The sequence below is a fragment of the Carica papaya genome, chromosome 6 (genome assembly GCF_054855325.1).
Source record: "Carica papaya isolate Zhongbai chromosome 6, ASM5485532v1, whole genome shotgun sequence".
In the NCBI taxonomy this organism is placed as follows: domain Eukaryota; kingdom Viridiplantae; phylum Streptophyta; class Magnoliopsida; order Brassicales; family Caricaceae; genus Carica; species Carica papaya.
The window spans coordinates 31,043,142-31,061,749 of record NC_142314.1 but is presented as its reverse complement, the minus strand read 5'-3'; the positions used below and the strand labels follow the sequence as shown (position 1 = coordinate 31,061,749).

The 18,608-nt window shown below is 34.7% G+C and overlaps 2 protein-coding genes across 2 annotated transcripts; both read left to right on the top strand.

Annotated features, from left to right (window-relative positions):
• Positions 1 to 216: 216 nt before the first annotated feature.
• On the top strand, positions 217 to 7,239 carry LOC110816002 (Target of Myb protein 1). The gene is made up of 4 exons (XM_022044001.2): positions 217 to 376; positions 1,427 to 1,965; positions 2,478 to 2,726; positions 6,604 to 7,239. The coding sequence occupies exons 2-4, from the start codon at positions 1,447 to 1,449 to the stop codon at positions 7,024 to 7,026; spliced, it is 1,191 nt and encodes a 396-aa protein (XP_021899693.2). The 5' UTR covers positions 217 to 376; positions 1,427 to 1,446; the 3' UTR covers positions 7,027 to 7,239.
• Positions 7,240 to 8,161: 922 nt separating this feature from the next.
• On the top strand, positions 8,162 to 18,372 carry LOC110815999 (Exostosin family protein). The gene is made up of 9 exons (XM_022043996.2): positions 8,162 to 8,961; positions 9,408 to 9,581; positions 10,464 to 10,621; positions 10,714 to 10,861; positions 12,348 to 12,463; positions 12,552 to 12,690; positions 13,434 to 13,544; positions 13,868 to 13,936; positions 17,831 to 18,372. Exons 1-9 carry the CDS (start codon positions 8,464 to 8,466, stop codon positions 17,957 to 17,959), a joined length of 1,542 nt encoding a protein of 513 aa, XP_021899688.1. The 5' UTR covers positions 8,162 to 8,463; the 3' UTR covers positions 17,960 to 18,372.
• The last annotated feature ends 236 nt before the right edge of the window (positions 18,373 to 18,608 follow it).

Sequence of the window (18,608 nt, the reverse complement as noted above, 5' to 3'; positions counted from 1 at the left end):
ATTTTTACGTTAATTATAAGAGATGTATAATATCTAAAATAAACGATTAGTGGAGAAAAGTAAACATTTTTCTTTTTTAAAAATTGCAGGAAAGTTCCACGGACAATGATGCGGTGTCGTTCCGTGGTATCAACTTCACATTATACCGCGTATTGAAAAGACCAAACTTCAGATACTATTCCATAAAATTATTATTATTTATTTCACAAATTACGAAAAATGAAAAGAATTTCATCCGGCCTCTACCTATAAGAGAGAGAGAGAGAGAGAGAGAGAGAGAGAGAGAGACTGAAATTTCAAGGAAGCTATAAACAAATTTAGCTGAGCGCCTGAGTCAATCGCGCCTTGTCGGCTCAAGAACTCGCCAGTCCCGAAGGTAAACTCCTGTTCTTCTTCTCTTTTCTGTCAACCACAGGAGCAAGGACGAAAAAAATGTTTTAGTTATTACCACTTTTTGACTGTGACATGCTTTGATTCTTTGATCTGATCACTTTACCGTCCTTAATTTGTTGGGTTGAATTTGAGAGCTAGGGCGGAAATTTGGAACTTGAGATATCGATTTTAGTTGGGGCTAACGGGTTATGATTTTTATATGATTTGATTGCTGTTAAGATTTCTCGTTAATCAAAGACGATGTCGATTTTTGATGTGTTTAAATTGTGAGTTTTAATGGTCTTGAGAATTTATAACCAAGCTCTCGTTTCTAATTCTTGTTTTCTAAAATTGGGTCCTTGTGGATTTCTGTTTGTTTTCTGTTTGTTCTCTGAGAAGTTTGAGACACAGGGTGTCGTGTCAATTTAAGTTTATTGTAGGTTGTTGCTCTCTAGCGTACAACAAGCTTATGCAAACTAAAAAAAAATTGTGAATTGCATGGTTAAATGAAGTAATTCTTTCTTTTCCTGAAAATCAGACAGATCACGGTGGTTTTGTTGGAGATTTCAGTATTAGGGTTTTCAAATGTTTGAAGGCGTGCACTTTTGTCAACCTCATGATAATTTGTATATGGAGTTAATAGAAGTCAAAATGAGGTTTCCTATATCAAATAAAGTCTTTTGGTAATTTTTGTTCAATGGGATTTATGTGATTATGAGGTTTTTGTTTTTCTTTTTTTCTTTTGTATTTTATGGGAAACAAGAAAATTAATATCACAAATTAGAAGGCTGTGATCCTATAAGTTTTTATTTAGTTTTGGAAACTGAAGTAAGGTCTAACTTAAGTGTAATAAGGACACAGTTGACTTCTTATAGGTCCTTCTTCTCTACTCTTTCCACTTGGTTTTTGGTGTGTTTTTGTGAAAATGGCAGGAAACAATGTTCATATTGTCTTGATCATCGTTCTCAACTAGCAGTCATAGTATAGATTTCTCGTGTTTTATGGGTTTTACGTTTTACTTTGTGGGAAATCACATTAATAATTTTGGTTTTAGAGTTTTGAAGTTTTGCAACAATGAGTGACAATTTGATGGAGAAAGTCAGTGCTTTTGGTGAACGTCTGAAGATTGGAGGGGCTGAGGTTGGCAGGAAGATGAGTGCAGGCATGACCTCAATGAGCTTCAAGGTTAAGGAGCTTTTCCAAGGCCCAAACGCATGTGATAAGCTTGTTGAGGATGCCACTTCTGAGTTCCTAGAGGAGCCTGACTGGGCCATGAATTTGGAGATCTGTGATATGATCAATCATGAGAAAGTTAATAGTGTTGAATTAATCCGTGGAATAAAGAAGAGAATCATGATGAAGCATCCTAGGGTTCAGTTTTTGGCAATGATGCTGCTTGAAACATGTGTCAAGAATTGTGAGAAGGCCTTCTCGGAGGTGGCTGCTGAAAGGGTTCTAGATGAAATGGTGAAGCTCATTGATGATCCTCAGAGTGTTGTTAATAATCGGAACAAAGCTCTGATGCTGATTGAGTCATGGGGGGAGTCAACCAATGAACTTCGTTATTTGCCTGTCTATGAGGAAACATACAAGGTATCCATCCTGCTTCTTAGCCATAATATATTCTTTGTTTTGGTTCTCCAAAATGAGGTGCAGGACATTAATTTCATTGGATGAACAGTGCCTCAAAATTTGAGCTTGATTCCTTTCTGGTGGTTCGTTAATTGAGGCTCTAGTCTGCTTTGCTTGGACTTATCATATATTATTGAGCCAGTCCTCTCTCTCTCACTCTCCCTCTTTCCTCTTCTTTTTCTTTTTTTTTTTTTTTTAGTCATCCATTTTCTTCAAGTGGCATAATATATTTTACAGATTGTTAACTTTTTGGCTAACCTCTTTATGTTCTGAAATCAAGCAATATGAGCAAAACATACATATCAATGTAAATAAACTTTATGTTTGATGTTTTAGTTGTTGGTGGTCCTGTCTTGGAAATGGTAGAAACAGAACCTTAAGCAATATTTGCTTGGTATATGGTATCAGTTCTAATGCAGACAGTTAGGTGGATATAAATTTTGAACATTTCTTTCTTGTTTGATTAAATCCAGAGCTTGAAATCAAGGGGTATCCGCTTTCCTGGTCGTGACAATGAGAGTTTGGTGCCAATTTTCACCCCTCCACGTTCGGCTTCAGCACCTGAAATGGATGGTAATCTTGCACAGAGGATACAGCAGCATGATGTTTCAGTCCCAATATTTACAGCTGAACAAATAAAGGAAGCATTTGATGTGGCGAGGAACAGCATTGAGCTTCTTTCAACAGTTTTATCCTCCTCACCCCAGCAAGATGCTTTACAGGTATTCTTCTCTTATTCATGCCTTTTTCTTCCATTTCTACTATATAAACATCTCCTAATTTTTGCTCTATACAAGCTCATAGTCCCCACGTCCCCTTAGGGCCTGCACATGATATTGCTTGCAATTAACTTATTTCCTATCTCAATTGTCAGTTTTTTCTGATCTTTCTTCTTTGATGCAACATTAAAAAATCATTTGTACTTCTTGACAAACCATCTTGACACAGTTCAAGATCATATGGCCAAAATTATATTCCTGGAATAGACGATAAGTTCAGGAGATACAGATATCCTTTCCAATGAACCCGAGTGACAAAAGCATTAAGCATTGAATTTTGAAAAATTACAGAAAGAGCATCCCGAGAATGCTAAAATCTAATGTTCAGTGTTTTTATGTTTCTAAGGTAATGCCCCTAAAGCTGTTAAAAGATTTTTTATATTATTTCTGTCAGCGAGTAAAGAACATTGTTATTGTTATCATTGTTATTTTTTTGAAAATAAAAGTATGAGATGTATTGATGTAGGTACTAAGGGGGCATTGCCCATTTACAACATTGTTATCATTGTTATTATTATCATTTTTTACTCAAAAGCGAACATTTTGTTTATTTGTGGAGCAATTGCAGTTTGCATCAACCTGGACCTAATTCTCTCCAACATGTAGGATTATTAGCCTTCCTGACCTGGAGGCAGATTGGAGGGAGTCAATTGTGGAATTTTCTTTGTTATTTTCCATAATTGAGTGCATAACTTATAATATGGACCCTACTTTTGATTGATGAAAGAATCCCACAGTGGCTATCCACCAATTAGGATTGTGTTTCGGAGCCAAAAAATATCTTCTATTTGAATTTTCTGTTTCTAAAATGAACAGAGGTGTCATTTCTACTTTCTGTTCTACAAAGAAAACAATTTTATTTTTAGAACAAAAGAAGTATTGATGTAGGAGTGGGAGAGCTTGGAAGATCGGGAGAAATTGACCAAGAACAGAAAAAATATCTTGGATCTCTAAACGAACTCTGAATTCTGAAAATTCGTTCAATAATATAATCATGCTAATGCGGATGAACACTGTTACAATTACTTGGTACTGTTTGTATAGGCATGGAAAAATAAATAGTAGCTTCTACTGTAGAGGATGCAAAACATGATTATGTGTGTAAAGAATTTATGGTAGATAAAATAAAGCTAAAAGTTCAGACAAACAAGCAAAGCCTGAGTGCTTATGTTGCTCATACTTGAAGCTTCTTAAATAGTCAGTTCACTAGTGTTCTGCATATCCAACTTAATGATATTTTAGTCTCTATGAAGCAGACTGGAAAAACAAATAGTAACAAATTATTTGGTATTTCAATTAATTCCAGCAAAGGAAAACTTGAGGACATATTTCTCATGAAGATTTGATAGATATTTTGACAGATTTGTAAAGCTTTGTTTACGGGTGCTTGGTGCTTATATAAAATATACTAATTTTTTTCTCAAAAATATATGTTCTCTCAAGCTCGATAGAATGATACAGGAGCATCGTAAAAGATTGGGATTTTATTTGTTAGTTTCTAGGGAAAATGCCATGGAGACAGTAGTCTGTGGATTATATTGCAAGTATTGAGTACTAGGATTGGTAACTGAAATACTAACTTAGAAGGTTTTATTTGAGATTTTTGGATGGTTCTTACCTTAAAACCAAATCCTGTTTGAAGAACTTCGAGGATCTAAATACATTCATGAAGATTTGGTCATGGACTCGGACAAAGGGCAGTAGTTTTGGTTTAAACCAAATATTCTATTGTAGGGGAGTGATAAAGATGATGTAAAATAACCACATTGGTAGTTTCATATCCTCTTTTTTCGTTCATATGAAAATTTCTGGGGTAGATTAGATTTCTGTTGTCATTTCTTTAAGCTTCCTCTTTGAATTAGTTTTTGGCTCAGAAAAGAGAAGTTCTAACACACATTTTCGTGGTGGACAATATTATTGTAATTACCATGAATTTAAGTAATTTTATATTGTTTAGGCTATTAAAAACTAGTAATTAGTTTTAGCACTTTGGAATTTGATCAATATTTATAAACTTTTTATTTGCTTTTTAGTTAAATAATAATAATAATCTCGGCATAGTAGGTAAGACTGCATGTGAATTATTTGCTAGCTTTTATTCCGAATTTATCTTCTTTGTACTCTTTACTTTAGTTCTTGTTCTTTCTAGCTTACAGGTTCCATCTATTTCTTCCGAGATTCTTTTACCTTAAATCTTTTTTTCAGGTCTTTCTTGCTTACCTGTTCTATCTAGTTCTAAACCCTACTTGTCATATATCTGTTAGAGTCGGTGCATAATTTTTTACCCAGTCCCTTCACTGCCTAAAACAATTTGTTATGAGATTGGACAAATGAAAATTACAATTACTAGTCTATGTTGTTTCCCCGTTCAACATTCTTGTGTTGAGCTGTCACCACACACCACCAAGCACAGAGGACAATGGTTTTGCACACTGCAGATTTGTTACTTTAGACTACCTAAAAGCTACCAGATGTGCTGCCTTACTTCTAATGGGTTCTGCTCTTACTGATCCATCAATTTCTTGCATTTGCCATGCAAAGCCATTATCAACCTTTGTTCCTTGGTTCTGAAACCTTTTGTGCTTAAGAGCCTATTCAACATTGCTCACTATAAAGTCATGTGGTAGCTGCTTGTGCTAGTTGCTGCAAGTGAAAGTTCTCAATCTGAGTCAAGACATCAAAGCCGAGCTGAACCAAGAAAACTGTCAAGCTAATCTTTTTTAAGGTGACCTGATGCAGTGATTAGCTGATTTTGAACTGTTTATGGGCTTACCAAATTGAGTCCCTTCTAATTTTCTAAATGATTTTTAGTTTAAAATAAAAAATATTTTTAAGAAGTAAGAAAACATGTGCAGTGCAATGAACTGTTGTCTACATAATAGTATGAGTTCCTTCCATACCTTGCACCATTTGGAAAGAGTAGTACATGCTTTTCACGCTACTGTAGCCTCCATTCTTGGAGGAGTTGACTGTGCTCTTAGGGTTCCATGAAGATTTTGAACTATTAGAATTTAGTTTGTTATACTAGAATGACAAATAATGAGTGAATTATGAGTTGGCTTGTCCAAAAATACTCTTCCATTTTCTGAGGCTGGTATCTGGCTGCCATCTCCTTGTTTTAGATATAAAATACTCTTTCATTGAGATGTGGCTGCCATCTCCTTGTTTTAGATATAAAATAATGATCTACCTATGTCAAAACTTCATTTTGCTATTTTTTCTCAAAAAAGAGAAGTTCATTTTGCTACTTATAAAAGGTAAATTGCAGAAATTTTCTGAGTTTTTCCCTAAACTGCAGAAATTTCTCCATTTTAAAAAGTTGAACAAAACTCTATTTTTACGTGTAGTATTTTAAAAGACCTGGCAGTTTGGCCTTTCAGTTTATTGGGTGAACAATCTGGTAGCTTGGTCAGTCATTCAACCAAGAAATTATTTGTTTTTCTCTTTTGTTTTTAAAAGTTTTAGGACAAATCTAAGATTTTATCGCTTTTTCTCGGCCTTAGTGAAATTCTTGAAAGGATCTGCTTATTAGGGTAAAACTTGAGTGTTCCTTTAATTTACCAGAAAAGGAGAAAGCAACTTTTTTAGGTTCATCTGTGTTGTCTATTGACCCAGTACTCTTGTTCAAAAGTTAACTTTCAATTTGTGGTGGTAGGAAACTAATGGATTGTTTTGACCTGGGGCTGTTAGTGTAGGAAGGATCTGGGAAAAATGTTTAAAGTTGATTGGATTTGGTTCCTGTGGGGTTTTAGTTGGACGAACTCTATTATATATGAGGTACCTGTTAGATGTTAGTAATCTGGTGTTCATTCCATGGCAGGATGATTTGACAACTACCCTCGTACAACAGTGTCATCAGTCCCAAACCACCGTCCAGAGAATTATTGAAACTGTTGGAGATAATGAGGCCTTGCTTTTTGAAGCTTTGAATGTTAATGACGAGCTTCAGAAAATCCTCTCCAAGTACGACGAGATGAAGAAGCCATCGGCTGGTCCTACTGAACCAGAGCCAGCCATGATTCCTGTTGCTGTTGAACCTGATGATTCGCCTCGTCATGCAAGAGACGATGCTCTTATTCGGAAGCCAGCAGGTTCTCGAGGTGGGGCCCATGGGGGAAGCAATGATGACATGATGGATGATCTTGATGAAATGATTTTCGGTAAGAAAGGTGGAGGTACATCTGGAGGAGGGCAGGATTCAAAAAAGCAACAATCATCTAAAGATGATCTCATTAGCTTTTGAGCTGCGCAGGTGATGAATCCATGATATCTATGATGGTTGGTTCCTTATTGGTGCTAATACTGTGTCATTCATTTAGGTTATGAAAATTTTTTAGTTCTTGACCATGAATATTATATCCATCATAAACAGGAATGTGGGTGGGTTTTCCATTTGCCATACTCTTTTCTCTGCATATTTTATTTCATGTAAGTAATCAATCTTGGGTTGTCTGCATTATTGCTTGAAGGGGTATATATATATATATATACATATATATACGTATGGAAGTTTTACTCTTCTCTCTGCATATTTTATTTGAAGTATTCATGTTCCCATGCATTACATCATTAAAACATCTAAAGGCTTCTCTGGTTTTCCTTCAAGGATTTGATATCCTGTTGACAATAAGTTACATAGGAGTGATTTATTTTTACTCTCTCAATATATAATGCAACAGTTACAATTTATTTACTTATTTTAATATTATTTTATTTATCTTGAACTTAAGAAAAATATGAGCAATGGGACCTTAAAATTATTTCAAATATAATTTAAATTTGTCCAGGCTGTTTTTAGAGAATAAACATGCAATATCACTAATTAATATATATATATATATATATATAAATATTTGGTTACAAGAAATAATTCATATTCTTCGTTGAAAATTTTCAATTTCTTATAAGTAACCTCAACCAAAACTAAAATTTCTATCTTAAATAATAATTTCAATAAATATTTTAATAAGACAATTTATATAAGTTAGTAAAAATATTATATAGTACCATATATTGAAATTAATTTAAGATATAGATTAAGATTTTAATTTTATTGTTTATTTTTAAGATGCAAATAGGTTGACTGTAATTGACAATTTAACCATATTAAATTATAATTAAAATTTTATCATTATGTATTTTAAAATATAAAAATAAAATGAATGTGATAATATATATTATAATTATATTTAAAATTTAAATATAAAAATAAAATATAATTTTTATTTGATTTGCAATTTTTCCATTATATAAATTTTATATATAAAAATAATTACAATAATAAATAAACTTTAGTTTTTAATAGTGTAGTATATAATTAAATTTTACAATTATAATTCAGATGTAACATATATATTTAGTTAAATTTTTTATTATTTAAAATTTTTGATAAATTGTAATCCCCCTTTACAACGTAATAAAAAAAATTTAGTTTAATTATATTTCTTGCTCCAACTCCCAAACACCTTCTTCTCAGTCCCCGTTCCAACAGTGGTAGTGGCCTAGGCAGAAGTCCGATCGAGGAGGAGGTATTCTGTGAATGAAGCCTGGGAGAATCAGATCAAATTCTTACAACTCCACAAATTGATCTGTGATTATTATAAACACTTGAGCCAGAAACTGAATCAACATACAAACAAACATACCACTAGACTCTATTCGTAACTCAAAGCTCGAACCAATGCCTGCAAAACAAATTCATCCACAATCAAGACCTAAATCTTCAATCCTCATCTTTGCTCTCACTCTCTTTGTTCTCTCTCTTATCTTCGTTTTATTGTCTCTCTCTTCGTCTTCATTTTCATCTTCATCCTCATCTTTCTCCCGCACTCCCGTTACGTACTCCAACCTGCAGGTCGAACCCGAAACTTCCTTCGTGGCTTCTCTCGAGAATTTCTTGACTCAGAAAGTCCCAAAACCTTCCTCTCCAGTTAGAGATGATACTGTCCGTACCGTCAGAGAAGAGGATGTAAAGAGGCTCGACGATTTGAAGTATAGGAGCGAGAGAAATTGGTTGCACAGAGATCAGTCTTACCCGTTGAATTTTCCCATCAGGATTTATGTGTACGACATGCCTAGCAAGTTCACGTACGATTTGCTTTGGTTGTTTAGAAATACTTACAGGGAGACTTCTAATCTCACATCTAATGGCAGCCCTGTGCATCGCCTAATCGAACAGGTATGAGTTTAAAGTTGTGCTCTTCTTGTTTCTCTTACTTTTGCTATTAGATTGGGCTATTGCAATTTAAAGTATTCCGTTATTAATTTTTTAGAAATAATCTTCCGTTATTATAAAATAAGAAAATTGGAGATTAAATTTGTTTCACATTCATCGTCAAGTTAATTTTCATTGGTTGTCTGTTCTCATGTTTGTGAGTATTACATAATTTCTAGGTTAAGAAGTGTTGAGTTGGTTCGAAAAGACAGGGAAAGCTCTTCTTGCATACTGTAATTTCTCGCCACCACTGAAAAATATAAGAATTATCACCAACCCAGATCATCGTTCTATTTCTACAAATATAAAATGTTTAGGTCTTATTGGAATGATGTTTCCAATCCCTTCTCAGGTTGTTTGGTTTAATCTTTCCCCGAGTTGGAATTATCTATGATCTTGTCTATTTGCAGCATTCCATTGATTATTGGATTTGGGCGGATTTGATTGCTCCAGAGTCAGAAAGGGTTTTGAAAAATGTTGTCAGAGTCCATGAGCAGGAGGAAGCGGACCTGTTCTATGTGCCATTCTTCACTACAATTAGCTTTTTCTTATTGGAGAAGCAAGATTGCAAGGCACTTTATAGGGTGTGAGTGAACTTCCAATCTTACAATAATGCTGTACATTTATTACGTCTGATGGATGTGCTTTTATATTATTAATGTATCTCGAGTGATTTTCTGCCCTTTCCCTTTTTATCTGGAATTTAAGTTTCCGGAAACTGATCTTACTTCCCTGAACTGGCTGATGTTTCTGAGTAAGTCAATTTTAGCCTAGCTTTGTCCATACATGATAAATAACTTTGTCTTGTTGTTCCCCATGCCTTTTCTCATATGTTTGATGGAAACATCAAATCTAACTATGTTATGTATTTTGTCCAAAAACCAACTGAATTATGTTAGATGGAATCTTCATTTTATACTAAGATATATATTTGCATTTCAGAAGTACAGATGTGGCTCTTTAAGGTTTGAAATAGAAAATAGTACCTGAGATTCAAATCTTTAAGTATTTTTTACTTGATTCATGATAAAAAAGCATTCAAGATGCAAGGATGACAATGAAGCATTCGAGGTGACTGTTAACATGTACTTGCTTAGAGTATGACCTTAATTTCATCACAAGAAACCACATTATGGTAATAGTGATTTTTATTTCAGAAAAAAAAAATTACGCTGATAGTGATTTTGTGGTTGCAAAATTTTCTTCAGCTTGTGAGATGGAGATCAGATTTTTATAGGCAACTGGATTTTGTTGATGTTTATCATCTAATGATTCATATTTCATTTGAGTACTTGAATTTGTTCTCGATTCTGTTGTATGGGTATTTAAAAATTTCTTTACATGAGTTGAACTCAAAAGTTAGATGTTATCCTGAAAAGTACATTTCTTTTCTTTTCTTTTCTTTTTTAGTGGGATAATATGAGATATCACTGCTAAGGCTCTTATTATATTGCTTTTACATATAGGAAGCTTTGAAGTGGGTTACAGATCAGCCTGCTTGGAAACGATCTGAAGGAAGGGATCACATATTTCCCATTCATCATCCTTGGTCCTTCAAGTCTGTTCGTAGAAATGTGAAAAATGCAATTTGGTTGTTACCTGATATGGACTCCACTGGAAACTGGTGACTGATATGTTTTCAATTAAAAATGATTTGTCTTTTGTCAAGTTGGCTTTGGTATATCTGCTTAGGATTGATTAGTTTTGAAATTTTAGGTATAAGCCAGGGCAAGTTTCACTGGAGAAAGACCTAATTCTTCCTTATGTCCCAAATGTTGATTTATGCGATGTCAAATGCATATCAGACACTGCATCAACGAGAACCACACTTCTGTTTTTCCGTGGAAGGCTTAAAAGAAATGCTGTAAGAGTTTTTACCAAAGAGTTAATAAATTTTTGTCTGTATTTTAATGATAATGCAGAGTTTTTGTTGCAAGAATTTTTGTCAACCTGATTATTTCATCTTATTGGTCTCAAAATTAGATTTATTTTGGTACCTAAAGATTATAACAGATCCCTCAGACAACTGGAAAATACGGAATTAATGATGACCCATTGCGCTTACAGATTGAGAGCATATGCTATACTTCCGGGTATGGAATCTTGTTAGTGTCTGTTAACTGCAAACAACTTGCAACAAGCAGGAAACATGCTTGTTAGACTTCCACACTATCGACCTACTGTGATTGTTGGGACTTGTTAGAGAGAACCCTCGATCTCTAGCGGATAGTCTAACTTACTGATTATAGTTCAGTTGTTTTGTTCAGTTACAAAGTGCCACATACATAGATAGGCTGCGGCAACCAGCCTTCTACCATATAGGATCACAATTGATGATTGTTCCTAGTCAAGTTACTTGCCCATCCAAAAGATGCCTAATAAACCAAACACTAATCCTCTCATAAACAAAGAAGTAAATCTGAACTAAAAGATAGTTTTCTAGGGTATAGAAAAGTCATTGTGGTGCAGATTGCTGATTGTGATTATCAGAAAGTGGTATGCAGTATATCTGTGGGTTCCCTATGTCTAGATTCTGCCAATAAACTGATTGTGATTGATAATAGGTATTATGGTATGGTGGGTTTTATTGGAAACTATTTCCAGGAACAACTAGCCTAGTGTGACACAGAATGGTTCATGGGGTTTTTGAGAGGACAATAGTACACTGTTTTTAGAGAAAAAAAAAAAGAAAAGAGATTAAGAGAGAGAGAGAGAGAGAATACACTGAGATCTTCAAAACGATTTTCAGGAAGACTGACCTATGGATCTGTAAGTAGAGAATGGTTATTTTGTTTACTTGAGATTGAGTTTTTGAGAGTTAAAATGGTTTGTTGGTGGGATCTGGATTTGGCTTCTGGTTCAGTCGGTTTGATTGAAGTTTGTAGACATTTTGATTCAGAATGTTATTTTAACCAGTCATGCTCCTCCAACAAATGAAAATAATATAAACTGTTTTCTTTCAGGGTGACTAAGTTTCACACACAGAGAGACACATGTATGTTTGAGCCCTTTGACATGACATGTCTATTTGAAATTTTACTACTGTTGTCTCCTAGGTGCTCTTGAAGGTGTAAATTAAGCTTTTTCTTTGTTGTGTAACTCTCACATGCATAACATCTTCTAGACAATCTGGGTAAGAGTTTACTAGAAATTTTGTTTGTCCTCCTAACGCTATCATAACAGTACTTATGGTTTTTCGATTAATCATTTTTCTTTTTATGTAGTTTTAACTTTCTTTAATTGACATACAATATATCAAAATATTTTTGTTGTGTGGCCCGTGGGATACTTGGTGCTTGGATATGTTGTTGGCAAATGGTAACATAACATTTCCAATTTTCTACTCTCAGGGAGGAAAAATCCGTGCTAAACTTGTTGCAGAACTAGGTGGTGCTGAAGGTGTAGTTATGGAGGAGGGAACAGCTGGGGAAGGAGGGAAAGCTGCTGCTCAGGATGGAATGCGCAGGTCAATTATAGAGCAGCATTACCTTTGTTACATTGCTGCATTTTGGCTGTACTTCTTTATAACAAATTGTTGCTTCTTCTGTCACCAGGTCCATATTCTGTTTAAGCCCAGCTGGTGACACTCCATCTTCTGCGAGATTGTTTGATGCTATTGTTAGTGGGTGTCTACCAGTTATAGTTAGCGACGAATTGGAGCTTCCTTTCGAAGGGATACTTGATTATAGGAAGGTATATGGAACTCTGTAATTACAGTTGTAATAATACTAGGTACTTTTTGAAGGTATATGGAATTCTGTAATTACAGTTGTAACAATACTAGGTACTTTTTGAAGTTCAATAATGCAGAACTGATGCAAGTATCTCATTGTTTCCTTCATTGATATTTTCAAATAGTGTTTTGGAGTCCATATGTAGAAGTGGATGATTTAAGCTTTCTGTTGCCAGTGAAGAGGGTATATATGAAAGTATTTGAATCTTCCTTAGTGATGTTCAATTTATGCATGTGGATGCACAACATCAGCTCAGTTATTGGAGCCGATTGGATGTGCTATCTTGAATTGATCTTGATTCAAATTGTGCATTATGTGTATTAAATTCTATTCTGGTCACTGAATAAATATCATATGGACACCTTCAAGTGGGTAAATTAGTGTTGAGTTCAAACATGGATATGCCTATAGGATGTATCCTGACGTAGATATTGCCAAATACTCCAGTTTCTCTCACTAAAGGAGGAGATTTGCTTGGTTCAGATTGTTAAATATGAGTTGGGTCTTCTTTTTCTGAACTAACATTTATTCACTTACATCTTATCTCAGTTGGACAGTAAAGATGCTATTTTTTTGAGATAGCAGTAAAGATGCTATTAACTTTGATATTACTCCCTCCCAGCTGATACATGTGCTCATAGTGCTAACTGACATCTTATACTGAGCAGCTGTTAAGTATCCATTCTTTTTCCTTTTACGCAGATAGCAATATTTGTTTCTTCCAGCGATGCTGTACAACCAGGATGGCTTTTAAGTTTTTTAAAAAGCATAAGCCCTAGTAAAATCAGAGAAATGCAGATGAACCTTGGCCAGGTAAGTGATTGTAAAGCTTACATACTGTGCTGTATCTACATGCTCTGAAATGTCTTGCATAAGGTACATGCTGTCTTAGGGTCCAAATTTTAAAACCCTTTTTCGGAATATAGGAAATTGATTTAGACATAGTGTTTATTTTAAATGTAGGCTTGTAATACTTGTCGTATATATGTATCTTTTTGATTGTTGGTTCAATATCATTATTTTAATGGATGATCAGTATGGTAGCACTTCTCAATTATATGTCAATGCTTCTATTTCCAAACTATTCTACTTAGATATTCTTTTTACAACTGAGTTTCTTAAATTCCTTGTTTCAGCACTCAAGGCATTTCGTGTTCTCCAGTCCAGCGCAGCCCTTGGGTCCCGAAGACTTGGTTTGGAGAATGGTTTGTTATTGTCTCTTCTGCTAAAAGTCAATTTCTATTTTTATATAGTTACTTTACTTTGTATGAGGGTAGACAAATTACCTATAAATTTACAACACTTTTATTTAAAAAAAAGAGGGTAGGCAAACATATAATTAAAATATGTATTGCATGTGGGTGGACCTTAAGTTACTTGATTATGTTTCAAGTTATCCTGTCTTGAATCTGTTGATATTAGGTTATTTTAGGAACTGTTTGCAAGATTTGTTTTTCATAAATCTAGCTGTGATGAAGCTGCAAGTAATGGTTATTTGATATAAATAAGACCAAGTTATCTTAGTAAGCACTCTTGCAACTTGGATATATCATGTCTGTGTAAATTTCATTCTGATTATGAGCAGCAATGGGGCCATGATTTTTTTGAACCAGTGTGGGGCAGATGTAAGCTTGCCATTGAAAAATATAAAGTCAATGGAGGGTGTGGGGAGTTTAATATTTTGGAGTTGTCTAATTAACTTCAACCATTATGTTAGTCCTGCTATTTAGGATTGTATTAACATTATTTTGGTTAGGTTCATTAGGAGTGGTTTTTATTTAATGGTTAGGAGTGCTATTTTGAGTTATATTTTCTTTGCTTTTCTTAATATGAGTAGAATTAGTAGCACTTATAAATATATAGGTTATCTCTTGAGAATTCAGATTATCAATAGAAAGCAAGATGCGCAAGAGAAATTCTTCACTCTACTTTATGGGCAAACCAGAATTTTAAATTCATCAATTTTGATTTTCAATCTCTAGAATCAATTTTCCAAATTAGCCTCGCTCTTTCCCTACATCAATATGTGTCAAAGCAAAAGAAAAATCTATAGCTACTACTGTAGCTACAAAATTTTGAGATCATAGGCTGAACCAACCTGTTAGATGTCGGATATGTGAAGAATGATAAATCAACTTTTACAAGAAGTGCAAAACTTTCATGGGGATCATGAGAAGGCTTACATGGATGTACTAGAAGGAAATTATGGTCCTTTGAATATGTTAGAAGGAGGTCTTGAGGATGCAGAAGAGTTTGGATCTGTTTGTTCCATGCTCCCTATTTATGGAGCAGCCCGAGCATGGAAGAATTTGGGACCTGGGTAAGAACCTTAGATTGTAATTTGGGGGGTGAAAGTGATGTAATTGATTTTCGTGGAAAAAAAAAGTATATAAAATCTTTTCTAGATTAGGGAACCAATTTAGAAAATTATTCCCAATGGAAGCAAACTATCGAGGAGAGCAAATTATTAGTTCTGATGTTAAAGAAGAAGAATGTTGTGCTTCAATGGTGGAAAAGGCTAAAGGAGCAATGTGCAAGACAAGAAAAGACAAAAAATTGACCTGTTAATTGTTAATTGGCAGAGCAGATGGATGTGCAGAGGTGTAACATGCAGATGAGCAGATTGCAGACAGATTTGCACCCCATCAGGAGCGGCACACAGTAGCGAAGGGCTCTGGTGATGGAGACAAGGCCGTGGCAGATTAGCGTCCTGGCGCCAGCGATGAAGGCTGGCTTGGCTGCTGCTGGCAGCAGCGGTGGCTGGCGGCTGATCTATGGTGGTCAGCTATGAAGGCTGACCTACTTTTTTAGGATTTTTTTCTTTTCTATTTCGGCAGTGACCACCGAATAGGGTTTGTAGTGAAGGTTAGGGTTTCTTTAATGTAGACTTTGACACCATCTTAAGAATGGCTTGATATATATTTTATTGAATATTACAGCTATATGTATATATATTAGTTCTCTAGGATGCAAAAGGAAATAAATAATAAATTACAATCAATCACAAAGGGTATAATTTACCCTTGTACCTTTTAACCTAATTTATCCTTCGTTTAACAGTTTTTTTAGTGATTGCTAAGGTGTCGGTTGGAATGCTTTCCTTGGGCAAAATATTGTTATAACACCCACCAGTTCTCGTTACCTTGCTCTCTACTATTTTCGAGGTTGTTTATGGTCTGCCTTCCTGAAGGTTGGTCTCATACTATCCTGGAGGTGCAAAGCTAGAAGCAGTTGATCATCAATTGCAAAACCATGAGTTGCAGATCCCTTACTACCCAGGGTGCCATGAAATTGGCTTATGACAAGCATCACTATAAGGTCTACCTCAATATACATGATCAAATGCTTTTGAAGCTGCATCCTTACTGTGAACTATGCCCTAGCTGCTAAAGGACCAAAAAAGCTGGCCTCAAAATTTCATGGGCCTTTTGCCGTCTTGGAAAAAGTAGGGGATGTAGCCTACCAGCTTGCGCTGCCCTAGGAAGCATTTATTTCCATGTTTCTTGTCCCAAGAAGTTTGAGACCGTGATGAGCCTCAATATGTATTTGACCTTCTTTCGTTGCCATATGAAGTCCGATTTAGTGAAGATGTGATAGTTTTTATCGAACATATAAGAAAGATATATGATGGTATATGCAATATTCAATTCTTGAAATGAGCTTTATAAGGAATATGCGGATCAACACAAAAGGTTTAAGGGATTTGCAATGGGCAATCACGTTCAAGCGTATCTAAGGAAAGAATGGGTTCTGAAAGGGAGTTCTTTTAAATTTAGGTCAAGAAAGGTCAGTGCCTGCAAGATTGGGAAGAAGATTACTTCTAGTGCCTACATAGACCATAGCTGGTTTATCATATGTCCTTCAAATAAGGCTTATATTTAATGTTGTGGATTTATTTGATTTTCATGGGTTCGATTACAGCAGGGAAGAGCCTGGAATTGATAATTAAGTCAATTGCTAAAAAAGCCTAAGGAAACTGTTGAAAGATGTTCATGATATGAAGCAAGTGAAGTCTTGCATCAGGAATTTACATTGAACATTCTTATCTAGTGGAAAACCGTCAACTGAAAGATTTGGAGATAGATTGACGGTTAATTTTAGCTATCTACATGAATTCATTTGTATTTTCTTGCTCAGGTTGAGTTCTTCTCTACCACAGAGGAATTCATGCAGGAGCATAAAGATAAAAGGTTATAGAGTATTTTGGTAATTATGTATTGCTATATTTTGGGAATTAATTGTTTAGATGTTATTTGAATGCCTATTGTTTGGATTGTTTGATGTTATTTTGTTTAGAAATTATTTTATTTATACGCAGAGGTTCGTTCCATTTCACTAATTCTCCTGACTAATTTTCACATTACTTTTTACATACAGATTAGAAAATATTTAATGTTTGATTGCATTCCTTACTCCCACATTGAGTTCTTTAGGGGTTGGAATTCAGTTACCACTTCAAGATGAGGATAGGGGTGGGATTGAACATATAAAATGTACTCTAATTTTGCATCTCAAGACTGATATAAAGACTAGAGGTAGGAATTAGGTGGAAATGGAAGGGGAATTAGACCATATGCAATCCTATACTTAAAAATGATTTGGAGTTGTCTATTCAGTTTCCTAATAGTTGTCTAATTAGTAACGCTTCTAAATATCTATATAATTTGTTGAAATTTTAGATTATCAATATAGATCAATAAATAATTCAAGAGAAATATTTCTCTGTACTTTCTACCCAGACCAGAATTTAAAGTTCAGAATTTACATTTTGACCCCTAAAAGCAATTGCCCAAATTACTGCCTCTCTCCCTACTTGGTTATCGCTTTTCATGGTTTACTGGAACATGGGGAATTTTTCTCTTTTGTTTTGCATGTTTCCCTGGTTCTGGCGGTGATGATGGGAATATATTAAAAATAAGTTCGTAATGCAGTGAAGAGAATTGCACTCTTTGATGCCCTAAACAATTAATAGTGATTTTATTTTCCTGGGGTCGATGAGTTATCATCTTTTACTTAATCAAAATTTCTGGTATATCAAAAGATTTGCAAGGAAACCATTTTGAATTATTACTGATACTTTCACTTTTCTTGTGAAACAGATGGCTGGTAAATTGGTGAACATCAAGCTTCACACTCTGAGATCAATGCGTGTAGTGAAAGAGTCCAGAAGCATTTGTCATTGCGATTGTAAGCGTGCCAACTTTACAAATCCCAGCCCTTTGTTTTAATTTTCTTTCTCGGAACCTTCTCTAATCTCCAAGGGTTAAAGTTATTTATTCATGCATAGATATGAGGATGTTAAGTTCTTTTGTGGTATTAGTAAGTGGCAGGAAAGTGGGATATGCCAGTGGTTGTGAGGATGTCTAGTGCGATGTTAACAAACAGTAACGTTTCCCATCCGCCTGAAGGTTGCTACGTCTCTGTTTAAAGCAAAAAGTTCAGTAGAGAAGAGGGAAATTTAGCGGGTATGTTTCTTTAACTATATAGGGGTTTGTTTACGCTTTATGTATTTTCAACTGGTAATTGATTCTTTTGTACCTTCTTGAGGTCAAAATTCATGTGTACGATACAAGATTTTAACTGCTTGCATTCCATGTAGTATAAATATTATAATGAAGTGAATAGACAATGGTTCCGGTAAGTTCGATCTTAGCATAAAAAAAGACCCAATTGAAGATTTGTATTAAAGTGCCTACTAAAGTGAGGATATGTTTCTCATGAACTCTGGTAAATGGTGTTGCAAAGATGCCTTTTGCACCCTCTTGATGCGTGCCTTCCCTTTCAGCCTCAAAGTACTCGTTTTACTGTTCTGTACCTCTGTAATCTTATAGGCATTTGCATGGACTTTTTCCTTATTAAAAAAAAAAAATTGGTAAA

Bases quoted from the DNA above. Each gene is read 5' to 3' on its own strand.
- LOC110816002 (XM_022044001.2), top strand. From the start codon at position 1,447: ATGAGTGACAATTTGATGGAGAAAGTCAGTGCTTTTGGTGAACGTCTG. The intron at 1,966-2,477 runs GTATCCATCCTG...GATTAAATCCAG, and splicing joins TCTATGAGGAAACATACAAG to AGCTTGAAATCAAGGGGTAT. The intron at 2,727-6,603 runs GTATTCTTCTCT...ATTCCATGGCAG, and splicing joins CCCAGCAAGATGCTTTACAG to GATGATTTGACAACTACCCT.
- LOC110815999 (XM_022043996.2), top strand. From the start codon at position 8,464: ATGCCTGCAAAACAAATTCATCCACAATCAAGACCTAAATCTTCAATC. The intron at 8,962-9,407 runs GTATGAGTTTAA...GTCTATTTGCAG, and splicing joins TGCATCGCCTAATCGAACAG to CATTCCATTGATTATTGGAT. The intron at 12,464-12,551 runs GTCAATTATAGA...TTCTGTCACCAG, and splicing joins GCTCAGGATGGAATGCGCAG to GTCCATATTCTGTTTAAGCC.